This window comes from Humulus lupulus, chromosome 8 (assembly GCF_963169125.1).
Source record: "Humulus lupulus chromosome 8, drHumLupu1.1, whole genome shotgun sequence".
NCBI classification, from domain to species: domain Eukaryota; kingdom Viridiplantae; phylum Streptophyta; class Magnoliopsida; order Rosales; family Cannabaceae; genus Humulus; species Humulus lupulus.
Window position 1 is genome coordinate 91808651 of NC_084800.1, and position 13589 is coordinate 91822239.

Here is a 13589-nt window from a genome sequence, read left to right on the forward strand (position 1 = left end):
GACATTCTCCATCTTTGTCTTGAGAGTGTCGACCATACTAGTCAACATGTAGTACCGCGCCTTGTTGTTAGCCGCCTGCCAATGCTCATACTTGTCCCTCACAGACTTGGTAGCTCCTTCAGTTCTTCTACAGAAGCTATAGAAGTTCATATCTATGATTAACACTCCCACTCAATTATACTACCGAGTTCCCAAGATGTAAGTATGGGCTAGTCCGTAGGGTAAGCTGGTAACGAACAAGTCAAAGAACTCAAATAATACAATCAGTTAGAATACTAACCACTAAGAATTGAGATTGAATTGACCTATGGTCAACTATATGATATGACTAGAATAGATAATAACGGTATGTTTACTTATCTTATCAACTGTCAATATCGGTCCTGTCCGATGTAACAAATACATCCGATCTTATCTACTTTGCTAATGTTCTGGAAAGAACATAACACTGTAATGTGTAAGTAGATCATATCGTAGATTGGCAAGTCAGTGTAAATCCGGTGCACTGACTAATCTTAGGACTAACTTATTTTGAACATATAATCATATTTATATTCCACTGTGATTACGTCACTATAAATAAGATTAGCTATATGCTCGGGATTTAATAGAAGTTTATATTAAACAAATAATCATGAAAATAAAACATGTGAGCAAAGTGATTAACCAAGTCAAAAAATGATTTCTATTCTTTTATTGATAATAAAATGAGATTACAAAGAATTTGGGTTTTAATTAGGGCATAAAACCCCAACAGTATCAGGAGAATACCAAGCGCGAGGAACCAAGATGGCGGCCTACCTGGCCAAGGCAAAGAAGGAGTTGTCCGCATTTGAGTACAACCTAGTTGAGCAGATACCTCGGGAGCAGAACGCCAATGCTGACGCCTTAGTGAAGCTCGCCACCTCTGGGGAGACCGAAACCTTGGGCCTAGTACCGGTGGAATTCTTGGAATGGCCAAGCATAGAGGAAACCGCGAGAGAGGTTGAGATGATCGACGCCAGGCTGACTTGGATGACTCCCATAGTCGAGTACCTCACAACAGGAAAGCTACCTGAAGAGCGAAACGATGCGAGGAGGATAATTTACCAAGCTCCAAGGTATACAATGGTAGACGGGACGTTGTACTGGCGTGGCCTTTCTTTACCTCTTCTGCGGTGTGTTCTGCCAGGCGAAGCCAAAACTATTCTGCAGGAGGTGCATGAGGGATTTTGTGGGGGTCACGCTGGGGGGGAAAAAACTGGCCTTGACGATATCGAGGCAAGGATACTATTGGCTCACTCTATCAAAGGACTCGATTTCTTACATCCAAAATTGCGACAAGTGCCAGCGGTTCGCCACGATCGCCCGAGCTCCGCCCGTCGAGCTGAAGATGATCTCATCCCCGTGGCCGTTTGCGGTCTGGGGAATTGACTTAGTTGGTGCCCTGTCCACGAGAAAAGAGGGAGTTCGCTATGCAGTGGTGGCTATTGACTACTTCACGAAATTGGCAGAAGTGGAGCCCCTGGCGACAATTACGTCAAAGAGGGTCCTCGACTTTGTGGTCAAGAATATTGTCTGCCGATTCGGGCTGCCAAAGAAGATCGTGTCGGATAATGGAACCCATTTCGATAGCGACCTCTTCAATGAATTCTGCGAAAGGCACGACATAGTTAAAAGTTTTTCCTCCGTGGCCTACCCCTAAGCTAATGGGCAGGTCGAGGCTGTGAACAAGACACTCAAAGAGAGCCTTAAGAAGAGGCTGGATGAAGCCAAGGGAGCTTGGCATGAACAGCTCCCCCAGGTTCTGTGGGCATACCGGACCTCACACTGAACTTCGACAGGGCACACTCCTTTCTCCCTGGCTTTCGAAAGCGAGGTCGTCCTTCTTATCGAAACAAAAATAGCCTCGCATAGAGTCCGGGCATTTGACCAAGACCATAACGATAAATTGCTCAGCGCGTCCCTCGACCTAATTGATGAAAAATGAGAAGATTCGTAGCTGCAGCTCGCGCATTATCAACAAAAAATCACTTGGTATTTCAACTCAAGGGTCAAGAAACGCGCCTTTAACTTAGGCGACCTGGTGCTCCGAAGGCTCTTTTTAGTCGGTAAGGATCCCAAGGATGGAGTTTTGGGACCAAATTGGGAAGGACCCTATCAAATAATAGAGGTTGTGAAGGAAGGAACCTTTAAGCTCGCTCGGCTTAACGGGGAAACAGTCCTACGAACATGGAATGCTGTGCACCTAAAGAAATATTATCAATAGTCGTGCTTTTGTAAGGCTTAGTTATAAAAGCCACCTTGTGTTTATTAAAAAATGAGGAGTATATTTCTTGTGTCATAAGTTTCCATGTGTGTATAGGCTTAAAAGAGCGTGTTAAAAGTAACCAAGAAAGATCTCTTTCTGCTTACTTGGGGGGCATATATCCTGGATACGACCAGGTCCTAAAACTTAGAAGATAGTTAAATTGATTAACCAGTGTTTTTCCTAAAGAGCATGAGGTGTTGATAAAAGTAACGCGAACTAAGTTTTTAAATTAAATGTCTTGGACACAACCAGGGCCTAAAACTTAGAAGTTATTTAAATTGATTAATCGGTGTTTTTCCTAAAAGGCACGAGGTATCAATAAAATTAACGCGAACTAAGTTTTTAAATTAAATGTCCTGGATACGACCAGGTCCTAAAACTTAGAAGTTAGTTAAATTGATTAACCAGTGTTTTTCCTAAAGAGCACAAGGTGTCGATAAAACTAACATGAACTAAGTTTTTAAATTAAATGTCCTGGATACAACCAGGTCCCAAAACTTAGAAGTTGGTTAAATTGATTAATCAGTGCTTTTCCTAAAAGACACGAGGTATCAATAAAATTAACGTGAACTAAGTTTTTAAATTAAATGTCTTGGATACGACCAGGTCTTAAAACTTAGAAGTTGGTTAAAATTGACTGGCAGTGCTTTGCAGTCTCAAAGAAAAAGTCAATAAACTAACACGAACTAAGTTTTTACCAAACACATCATATTAAAATGAAAAATAAATGATGAAATAACTAAAATCATAAAGTTTCCTCGAGGATAAAAACATCGTAATAAATAATTACAAAAGATAAAAATAAAAATAAAAAGAAGGAAAAATCCTAGCCCCCCCCAGGTCGCTCCGAGGACGTCACCTCCTCAGCATCATGCTCGCCAGCAGCAGAGGTCTCCTCGGTCTCAGTCGCCGTTGGCAACTCCGATTGTAGCCGAGCCTTGAACTTCTCTAGGTAGTGTCCCCATGCCTCGGGGGCCATGAAGGAGAAGTTTCCATCCTGGTTGAAGGCCCAGCAGTGGTACATCATACTCTCCATGGAGAATGCTGACGCCTCCTTCTCCTCCCGGACGGCCGCCTCGGATTCCACCAGCTTTGCCTTGGCCCCCTCAAGCTCGACCTGGAGAGCTGCCGAAGTAGCTCTCGCCTCTGCAGCAAGGGCAGCTTTCGTTTCCTGCTCGGCTGCTTGGGCAGTAGTGAGGGCAGACTTCGCTTCCAGCTCACTCGCTTGGGCCACCGCCAAGGCAACCCTGGCAGTCTGCTCATTTTGCTCCGATGAGGCGAGAACAGCTTGGGTTGTGGTCAACTCGGCCTTAATCTCCTCATTTCTGGACCTGGCTCGGGAGATGCTGCGGTGGAGAGCCAAGACCACCTGCAAAAAGCAAAGGAACAGTTAGACACATTCCCGAAAAGTAAGATGTAAAAAATGGTCGATATAAGTACTTACTGTGAGGTTCATCCTGAGAGAAGATTCCATCACGTTCTCAGGGCTCCTCTCCTTGATTTCCCTCAGATCGATGGGATTGGCTTTGTAGAAGTGCTCCACCTAGTAGTTCGTCGTCTTGTAGACGGTCCCCCGGAAAGTGTCTGGAATCAGCTCCAGATCCTGAGAGTTTATGGGGATGCGAACTGTGGCAGCATGCACCATTGGATCTTGGGGACCAACTGGTGCTACCAGTTCCTGAGCAGCTGGAGGAGGAGGGGGAGGAAGGCGAGGAAATGTCACGGTAGCTTCGGCAGCAGGAGCAGCTCCTAGGCCCGAGTTTTTTCCCTTAGCCGGGGATTGAGAGGTGGTTGCAGCCGGGGGCGGCGTGTTCTTAGAAGAAGGCCGAAACCTTTTGACAAGGGGACCCTCGATTGGCTTCCCTCTTGGGAACATCGATTGGATGTCAGGTCCTCCCCTCTCTGCCATCTCCTCGCCTGAAAAGAAGAATGGAAAATACGTTAAGGATACATGCACATTCTTCAAAAGAAAATTATTAACAATAACACAGTAAAGAAATTTTTTTTCCTACCCTTCGAGCTAAAGAAAGAGTCTACTTCCACGACCTCCGGCCTCGGAGCTGCTACAGGGGAAGGAGAATCTAAAACAACCACTTCTTGGAATGTGGGAGGTGTCGGCTCAGGCTCTACCTCGGGGCTAGATTCCTCCACGTATTGCCTAAGTCCAGGGGCAACTATACCCTCTCGAAGGGAAGGCCACGACCTAAGGTTGGTCCCGTACTCCTCAAAGAAGGCCGACCTAAAGGACAATGTATTGTCTACTACTACGGTACCCCTAGGACGGCCCGCGTCATTACGCAGTACTAACGGATCTACGCATTGGAGCAGGGTTACATTGAGGTCTGGGTCATTTTGGTGGCGGTGCACGAGTTGGTGTGGGTTAAACCTAACTAGCCTAAGGTCCGCGACTTCCCTATCTAGGCCCCGAAAGAGATAGGGGTTACCTTGGCTAGAGAGCTGCTGCCCCTGATTGAGCTGGATCCAAATCTGGATCCTGGGCAGCCTCTGGAACTCTCCTCTTCCGCACAAGGGGCACCTCATGCTCATCTTTCTGCTCGTCGCCGTCGCCAGCCGTGACCTCGACATCAGGAATGGTCTCCATCACGCGGGCTACTGGTTGATTGGCCCGCGTTCTCCTCAAGGCCAGAGTCTGGCCTATAGAAATCAGCTTACACGCCATCATTGTCTCATCAGTCACAAGCTGGTGGTAGTCCTTATCACTCGACGGAAGCCTCGCCAAGGTGTCATATTAACCCCCGAGGGTCATTGATTTGGCCGTCCTCGCAAAGATGGATGCACGACGTTGTTCTAGTCAGTATACACACAAGAAAAAAAAGAAAAAGGAAAGAAAAAAATAGTTTTTTTTAACCACGGGCTGAGAATGGAAAGCTTATGAGGACAGTTGAAGTAGTGGTGCTCGCAGTTGCAAAACCCCGTCGACATGAAGAACTGGTCCTTGAAGTCGTTGGGGTGGCTGGGCAGCTCAATGACTGCAGGAGAGTTTGGGAAACGGGTCAAGTAATAGAACCTGTCATCTCGTCCCCGTTGATCTGGGCTGGCTTTGAGGCAGAAGAAGTAAAGGATGTCCGCTGGAGCAGGGACCTCCCACTCCTGCTTCAGGAAGAGGTACCTCAGCCCCGCCAGTAGATGGTAGGAGTTAGGGGGCAATTGGAAGGGGGCCAGCTTCACGTAGTTCAGGAAATCCGTGAAGTATTGGTCCAGAGGTAGAAAGGCCCCGACCTTGAGGTGTTCGTCGCTCCAGGCCGCGAACTCCTCATCAAGAGGCGCGCAGCTCCTCTCGTCCCCGAGGGGAGGATGGGCTACAAGAGCACCTGTCCCAACTTCGATGTTATGGGATAGCAGAATCTTGTTGACCCTCCCCTGGGTCGTAATCTTCGAAACTATCCTCTCTGCCTCGAAGAAAGCGTTGGGTCCCACCTCGACCTCCTCCTCCACCGTGGGACCGAATTAGGGGATGGGAGACTCCACTTCAACCTCTTTCCCCTTGCGGGACTGCTGGGACGACGAGCCAACCATGCTTTTCTTGGGCGCGTTCTTTTTGGGTCCTATCTGGTCGCCTAATGAACAAGAATAAGGAAAAGCTTAAATAGGTGACCTAAAAATAGAAAAGGGAAAACAGCGCGAGAAGAAATGATTTTCATACACGGACTAAGGTAATCTCGTGTGTGAAGTCACGTGTTGCCTTAGTCACACACCCACGTTCCCAACGGATCCCTGATCTCCAGGGATCTTTGTGTTAGGAAGGGCAGATTATTGCTTGCCTTGGAAGGGAAGTTTTGGGAGCAAAACCACCTAGGAAGCGTGACCCCTAAGCTACCTAGTTTTGCACCCTAAAAACCTCTCACCTTCCATGCTCCAAATAGGCATTTCAAAATTTTACCCAGAAAGTAACCCAGAAAATTACCCAGAAGTCCCCTAGTTATGAACATCACATTCCTAGATATGTTTCTAAGTGCAATCAATATGCCTAGAATTGGAACCTACGTGCCAAAAGACCAGCCAAAAACAACCTATTGTTTATGGCTAAGAAATAAATTTGCCTATCAAAGAAATAGGGAAATCAAAACATGCAAATGGACAGGAAACTCACAGTGTATTTTTCCGGATGAAAGTTGCAGAAAACGTAAGGGTAGGAGTCCTGGTTGAATCCTTAAAGCTGGACTTCTGAGAGACTCTTGTGGCGAGAGCGTGGGGATCTCTGGGATTATGACTAGAAGAAGAACTTATGAAACTAAAAAAGAGAAAATGAGAAAAAAATTTCAATCGAAGAGCGACTAGTACTGAAGATTGCCCTCCTTATATATACGTAAGAAGCATGAGGAAACAAGGACCATCCAATCAAATTAACGTAAGATACGAGGGTCATAACTCGGGAGGCGAAACGACAACAGAAAGGTGGCTAGGCCATTTAATGCAATTCTCGGAATTCGAACGGTCGCCAACCACGGCGTTCCACGTGTCCGGCACCAATATAGTGGGCAGGACATGAAGAGTCTAAAGTTAAAAATCCCCCGCTGTGAAGATCAGAGGTGGCGTCATAAGTCATGAGCAGGGGCTTGGGGGGAAAATGTACGCCCTAAATATTCGCGCACTTCGGCGAGCTAAGAAAGGGCTTAACTCGGACTGCCATGTGTCAACCGTCCACCCAGAGCTGTTTGTTGCCATCCCCTAATTTAACCAGCTTGAGCTGGTTAATCATTTAGCTGCTCTCTGGAGCCATTGTGTCGACATGTTGAAAGCTACGAGCTAGCACCACATTAAGCTCGTAGTTCGTCAGAGGCCAGACACCCCCGAATCCTTGTAAAGTCAATCACGCAATATAAACGTGCATATCACAGGCATCACGTGTCTATTCTATTCCTGAATTCTCGAATATGCAGTATAAACGTGAGTGTTCAAACATCCCACGCTTGATTTGGGCCATGCGGCCCATTATCCCTCCTTACCTATTGATTAGACCACACTTCAGTGCAAGATTTATGAATTAATCATCAATGCCACGTAAATGATTTGATGGATGAAGAGGTCACAGGATGACCCCAGTACCTACCCATATATCATCTTCCTATAAATACAAAGACCCTGGATAGTGCAAGGGGTTGGGATATTTTTTGTAAAGAAGCACTCTGTAAGAAATAGTCAAGAGATATCAATAATATTGACTGGTGGACTAGATGGATTTTAACATTCGAACCACCTAAAAAGAAAGGGAGTGACCATCTTTCTATTGCTATTAGTTTCCCAAAGCCTAGATTATAATTCTTTTCATATTACGGCTTACCAATTTGCACTAATCCATCCTACTTATTCGTATAATTACTTGTTGGCGAAAAACTGCGTCAACAGTTTTAATAAAAAATTGTTCATTATTTTAAAAAAAAAATAATATATATAATAGAATGAATTATAGTTCTATGGTATATATATAAATATTTATATTAATAATTTTCACATATATGACATTTAAACACAACGTTGACATAGATATATATTTACATGACTACATAACATATATATAAAATACAATAATATTTAAAAAGAAATTAATAATAGAAATAAAATAAGAATAGAAAAAGTCATAGTGTAGACAGTAGTATACATGCATCAACTATTTTTAGCTTCTAATGTATCTCACAATGTGCTTTGGTGAATTTGATGAAGAAAAAGAGCTCAAATCACTTGATAAAAAATAAACTATAACACAAATTTATAAGATAAAAAATGATAAGTATGTCTTTATTATTTTTAAATAAATATGATTTAATTATTTAAATTATCATAAAATATCTTTAAAATATTCTATTTTAATTAATTAATTAATTTATTTTTGTTTAAGTTTATGTTTGTTCTAGTTTTTGAATTTGACAGTGACAACAAAATATTATATATTATATGTTTAATATAATATTAAGTTTAAGTTTAATTAAATTTTATTTACGTTATTAAATATATGATTTTATTATTTTTAAATAATTATCATGGTAAAATATCTCAAAAATATCATTTTTTAATTTTTTATTTATTTAATTTTATCTAAGTTTAAGTTAGGTTTATAATCTACCGTTAAATATAAGAATATTCTGATAAGTATACAAATATTCCCTTAAAGTTAACAAAAAAATAAAAAATCATTAAAACTAAGAATTTTTGTTATCTACACATTTTTTATATAGAAGAGATATAAAAACATATATTAATAAGTATATATATATATATGTGATAAACATTGTTAAATTAAGTCGATCTAATCTTCGAAGCACAAAGAAGTAGTGTAAACAGTGCTTCAGTTAATAGCTATGAAATTAAATTAAACTAAATCAATGAGATGGAATGGGATAATTTGATTAGAAAAACATGAATAATAAGACAGAATTTAAAAACGTGTATTGGAGTATGTTGTAATGTGAGTCTTGACAATGGACTCTCTCATATCCTATAATTCCTATTCATAGTATAGTTTGGAAATAGCCTATTTCACAAAATTACCCGTTTCGTTCCCCAACAAATTGATAGTATACTATTGCCACACACAAGTAAATCATACACATTTTTTTTCTTCTTTCTTTCTTTCTTTGCAAAATGCTGAATTTTCGTTTAAGAGAGACAAGTCATAAATCACGGTCTTCCATCAGAAATATATATAAAAAAATTAGTCAAAAGTGAAAGGTTAGGATGGATGAACCAAAAAAGTAAACAAGAAAAAAAGATATATATATATATATATATATATCAAATTGTAATTCCATATGCACTTTGGTATACCCTGCCAGTATTCTTTCTTTCACCACATACAGGCAGGGTAATTCTCTTCTCCCTTCACATTATTCCAACTCCTCCATTATTCTTCTTTATCTTTTCTTACACATTTATCTCCTTATATATCATTACTTTTTTCTTTTTCTTTTTAATCATTTTTTATGACATTGATAAAGGAGGGACCAAATCCCTTCACTTCTGTAAGGTAAATTAAGATCATTAACTTTGCTTTCAAAATAGTCACAGATGATATGTTTTTGTTTCTCTTTCATTTTTGAATTTTGATGATCTTTTCCCTAAAGGTAATCGTAGTAAATTTTTCTATATATGTTCTTTCTTGGATTTAATACGTGTGCGACTTGTGAATGTAATACACAGATTCATTAAGAGGTTGTTTATCTGGGGATCTTATCATTAGGATTCATTCATTATTGTCACTCTCGTCAATGGGAAGTTGTTGGGCAAAGGTAAGCTTAAACCAAAGAGTTACAAATATATTCATATGGAAATATAATGATGATACAAATGAGATTATTGTTATTATTATTATTGAAGTTTAATTATATTGTTCTTTGTAGGAGGTTGATTATCATGATCAAGATCAAGACCATCACGAGGCCGAACTTGCTAGTGGAAATGTGCATCTTATAACAACGATGGAAAATTGGGAGGTTATGTTATCAGAGGCTAACAAAGATGGCAAAATTGTAAGTTTTGTTATAATAAGAAACCCCATGAATAATTGGAAACTCTTATATTGAATACTGATTCATATGTACGCATCATTGGCTTCTTTTACTCTACAAAATCAAAATTTATACCCATATCCAAACTCTAGTACAACTTGATACTAAAATAATATAATTTTGACACCAATTTATTAATTCATTTGTAACTCATTATACCGAACACTATATATATATATATTCTATTTATTTTTACTTTTACTAATTAATCCTCAACAATATTATATTTCACAAATTATTTATATTATTTACTAAATACCGTATTATTAGAATAGTACATTTAATTAATTAACTAAATATTAAAAAATCATATTTGTTTAATTAGATAATTACTACTAATTCTTTTGTATCACTTATGCATTTTTAATATAATTTATATTTAGAATAGAAAAAATATAATTTATACCAAGTTTTATCAATTTCTCTTGTATTGCATATATAATTTTAATTAAATGTTAATATAGTATTATTAATGACATTAAATAAATAACTAGTAATAAAATGAGAAAAATATACCAAAAAAATTGTTAAAAATACTAAAATTAAAAAAGAAAAGAAAAGAAATAGTAGTGTTCCTTCATATTAATTTGAAGCAGCATAAGGAAAAGTGGGCAGAATTCAGAATTTTCTAATTAACAACCTAAAACATTAATTTTTAGTATTAATAAGGATCTGATATAATATTCCCTAACATGATATTATTGTTAATTGTTGAACTCTGACAGGTTTTGGCGAATTTCAGTGCACCATGGTGTAATCCGTGTAGATCAATAGCACCAACCTACATTGAAATGGCAGATAAATATCCCTCCTTTCTATTTTTAACTGTAGACGTAGACGAGCTCACAGTAAGCTAGCCTTCTCCATATCTTTCTAATTCATTCATAATCATATAAATTAATTAACCTATATATATAGCAGAACTAATTATTATTATTATTATTATTAGATAAAAATGACAAGTAATTTACAATGTGGCCTGGCTTGTTATTATTGCAGGAACTGAGTACTTCATGGGGAATCAGTGCCACTCCAACATTCTTTTTCCTTAAAGAACAAAAAACGATCGACAAACTTGTTGGGGCTAACAAGGACGAACTCCACAAGAAATTAGCCGCGGTGACTACTCGTCATGATAATTCTCAAGCAAAATCACAATAGCTAGAGTTTATATATATATATAAGATCAAGTCAACTTTCTTTTCTTATTAATTAGTGAGTGACAAAGAGTGATTGTGAAAATCATCATTTAATTAAGCCATGATCGAAACCACCAAGATGAGAGTTTTCTTTGAAAATGATGATCATAATGAAGAATATATACCTAGGCAACGCAACCATATGATGTTTTGTAATCATTTTTCAGTGTTGAAATATTTAAGATATATATATAGTACTTTTATCATAGCAAAGAATATGCTCTCTCTCTCTCTCTCTCACTCTCAGCTTTCTGTCTACTTTACCGTGCAATTTTCTAATAGATACTTGACAAAATCTATGGAAGAGAAACAAAACAAAGCAGATATGAAACATATCAGAAAAAACATTTGAGAGGAATTTGAACATCCAAACCGCTCTGCCAAAGAAAATGATTAAACATGTATCATTGTAAAGCAATAAAAATGTGTATTTCAAGATATCAACATGTTCTCTAATGGAAAACATTTCGATATGTATACCTAAAAAAAGCCATGCAAGGAGGAAACTACAATCATGTTCCTGCTCAACTTCCTTTCCTTATATATATATATATATAGCTCTTTTTCTTTTAATCAAAGCTCCTCGAACTCTAATCAATGGCAAACGAGAAAAGTAGTACTCAACCTCAAGCTATCGTCTTCTCTTGACAATGCCATGACCCAAGTATACCATTTCAAGGCTATTGTCATTGCCAGAATGGAGTACTCCACTCATGATTACAACCTATTTTGCATCACTGCAGTGGACAAGCTCATTGGTGGTGTAAAGATAATTGGAGAATGAAGAAATTTGTATTGTATTATTGAATGAATGAATTACAGGAATACAGAGGTATAAATATATAGTCAGTACAAACTTAACAACACTAACCTCCCTAACGGTTTGTAATTGATAACCAGTCAATAAACCAAGAATTGTGTAACCGAATTACAACTAATGGACTCATCCCTTGACAGCCCCCCTCAAACTCAGGGAGGTAATAGAGGCAACACTGAGTTTGGAACGTAGATCCTGAAACCTGGAAGTACTGATAGGCTTGGTAAAAGAGTCAGCAAGCTGAGCAATTGCAGGCACATGTTTTACTTGAATCTGCTGTTGTTGAACCTTATCCCGAACAAAATATAAGTCAAGTTCAATGTGTTTTGTCCGAGCATGTAGAACCAGATTAGCTGCTAGGATAACTGTACTTTGGTTATCACACCAAATGGACGGAGCTGCAGTGGGTGAAATATGCAATTCTTTGAGTAGAGACTGTAACCAAACTAATTCAGAGACAACACTAGCGAGACTTCGAAACTCTGCCTCAGTAGAAGAGCGGGAGATGGTGACTTGCTTCTGAGACTTCCAAGCAATAATATTACCGCCAAAGTAGATACAATAGCCAGAAGTTGATCTCCTATCATCAGGATTTGAGGCCCAGTCAGCATCACAGAAAACTTCAAGGGCATAATCAGGAGTAGGTTTGAGAAGAAGACCATAATCAAGGGTGCCTGCAATGTAACGCAGAATTTGTTTGACTGCTATCCAATGAGAATGCAGAGGAGCTTGCATATATTGACAAACTTTGTTAACGCAAAAAGCTAACTCTGGTCTTGTTATTGTGGCATATTGAAGAGCTCCAACAATAGATCTATAAAGAGTGACATCATGAAAAGGCTCACTGCCATAGTGAGAAAGCTTGAGACCACTATTCATAGGTGTGGATTGTGTGTTAACATTCTGCATATCAGCCTTAGTTAGAAGATCCTGTAAGTACTTTGTTTGAGAAAAGAGAAGTCCCTCTGAAGTTCTGGAAACTTGAGTCCCAAGGAAGTAGTCTACAAAACCAAGATCCTTTAAAGAAAAAGTGACATTCAATTCAGCAACAAGATTAGAGACTAAAGCATCATCACTACCCATGACAAGAATGTCATCAACATAGACAAGAACATAGATGCAGCTAGTGGAAGTAACTTTAATGAATAGAGACTGATCGGCTTTGGAGAAGAGGAATCCATGATGGAGCAGAACTGTAGAAAGCTTCTCAAACCAGGCTCGAGGAGCCTGTTTAAGACCATATATAGCTTTGTTTAACTTGCATACTTTAGATGGTGCCTGAGAATCAACAAAACCTGGGGGTTGTAACATGTAAATCGCCATTAAGGAATGCATTATTGATGTCCAACTGTCTAATTGGCCAGCCTTTTGTAACTGCAATAGTGAGTACAACTCTGATAGTAATATGCTTCACAACCGGACTAAATGTTTCAGAATAATCAAAGCCAACCTGTTGATGAAAACCTTTAGCCACAAGTCTGGCTTTGTACTTTTGTAGACTCCCATCAGCATTGTATTTAATTCTGTAAACCCATTTGCAGCCAATGGGTTCCCTGTTAGGTGGCAAATCAACCAAATCCCAAGTGTTATTCTTGAGCAAAGCAGTGTGTTCAGTGTTCATGGCAGCAAACCAGTGAGGTTCCAAAAGGGCAGCTTTGAAAGTCTTGGGCTCACTGAACACTAGAAAGGCCTTCGGTTTTCGAATCCCAACTTTGAGTCTAGTAGTCATAGGATGAGTGGAAGCTAATGGTTGAGGATCA

General features: G+C 39.3%; 1 protein-coding gene across 1 annotated transcript; it reads left to right on the forward strand.

The window, feature by feature from the left end:
• The first annotated feature begins 9513 nt into the window (after window positions 1-9513).
• LOC133795809 (thioredoxin H-type-like) lies at window positions 9514-10974 on the forward strand. Its single transcript, XM_062233267.1, has 4 exons — window positions 9514-9534; window positions 9646-9774; window positions 10539-10661; window positions 10813-10974. Exons 1-4 carry the CDS (start codon window positions 9514-9516, stop codon window positions 10972-10974), a joined length of 435 nt encoding a protein of 144 aa, XP_062089251.1.
• The last annotated feature ends 2615 nt before the right edge of the window (window positions 10975-13589 follow it).

Excerpts from the sequence above, each read along its gene's own strand:
- LOC133795809 (XM_062233267.1), top strand. The coding sequence starts at position 9,514 with ATGGGAAGTTGTTGGGCAAAG. Across the intron at positions 9,535-9,645 it reads TGGGAAGTTGTTGGGCAAAG|GAGGTTGATTATCATGATCA; the intron begins GTAAGCTTAAAC and ends TGTTCTTTGTAG. Across the intron at positions 9,775-10,538 it reads CTAACAAAGATGGCAAAATT|GTTTTGGCGAATTTCAGTGC; the intron begins GTAAGTTTTGTT and ends GAACTCTGACAG.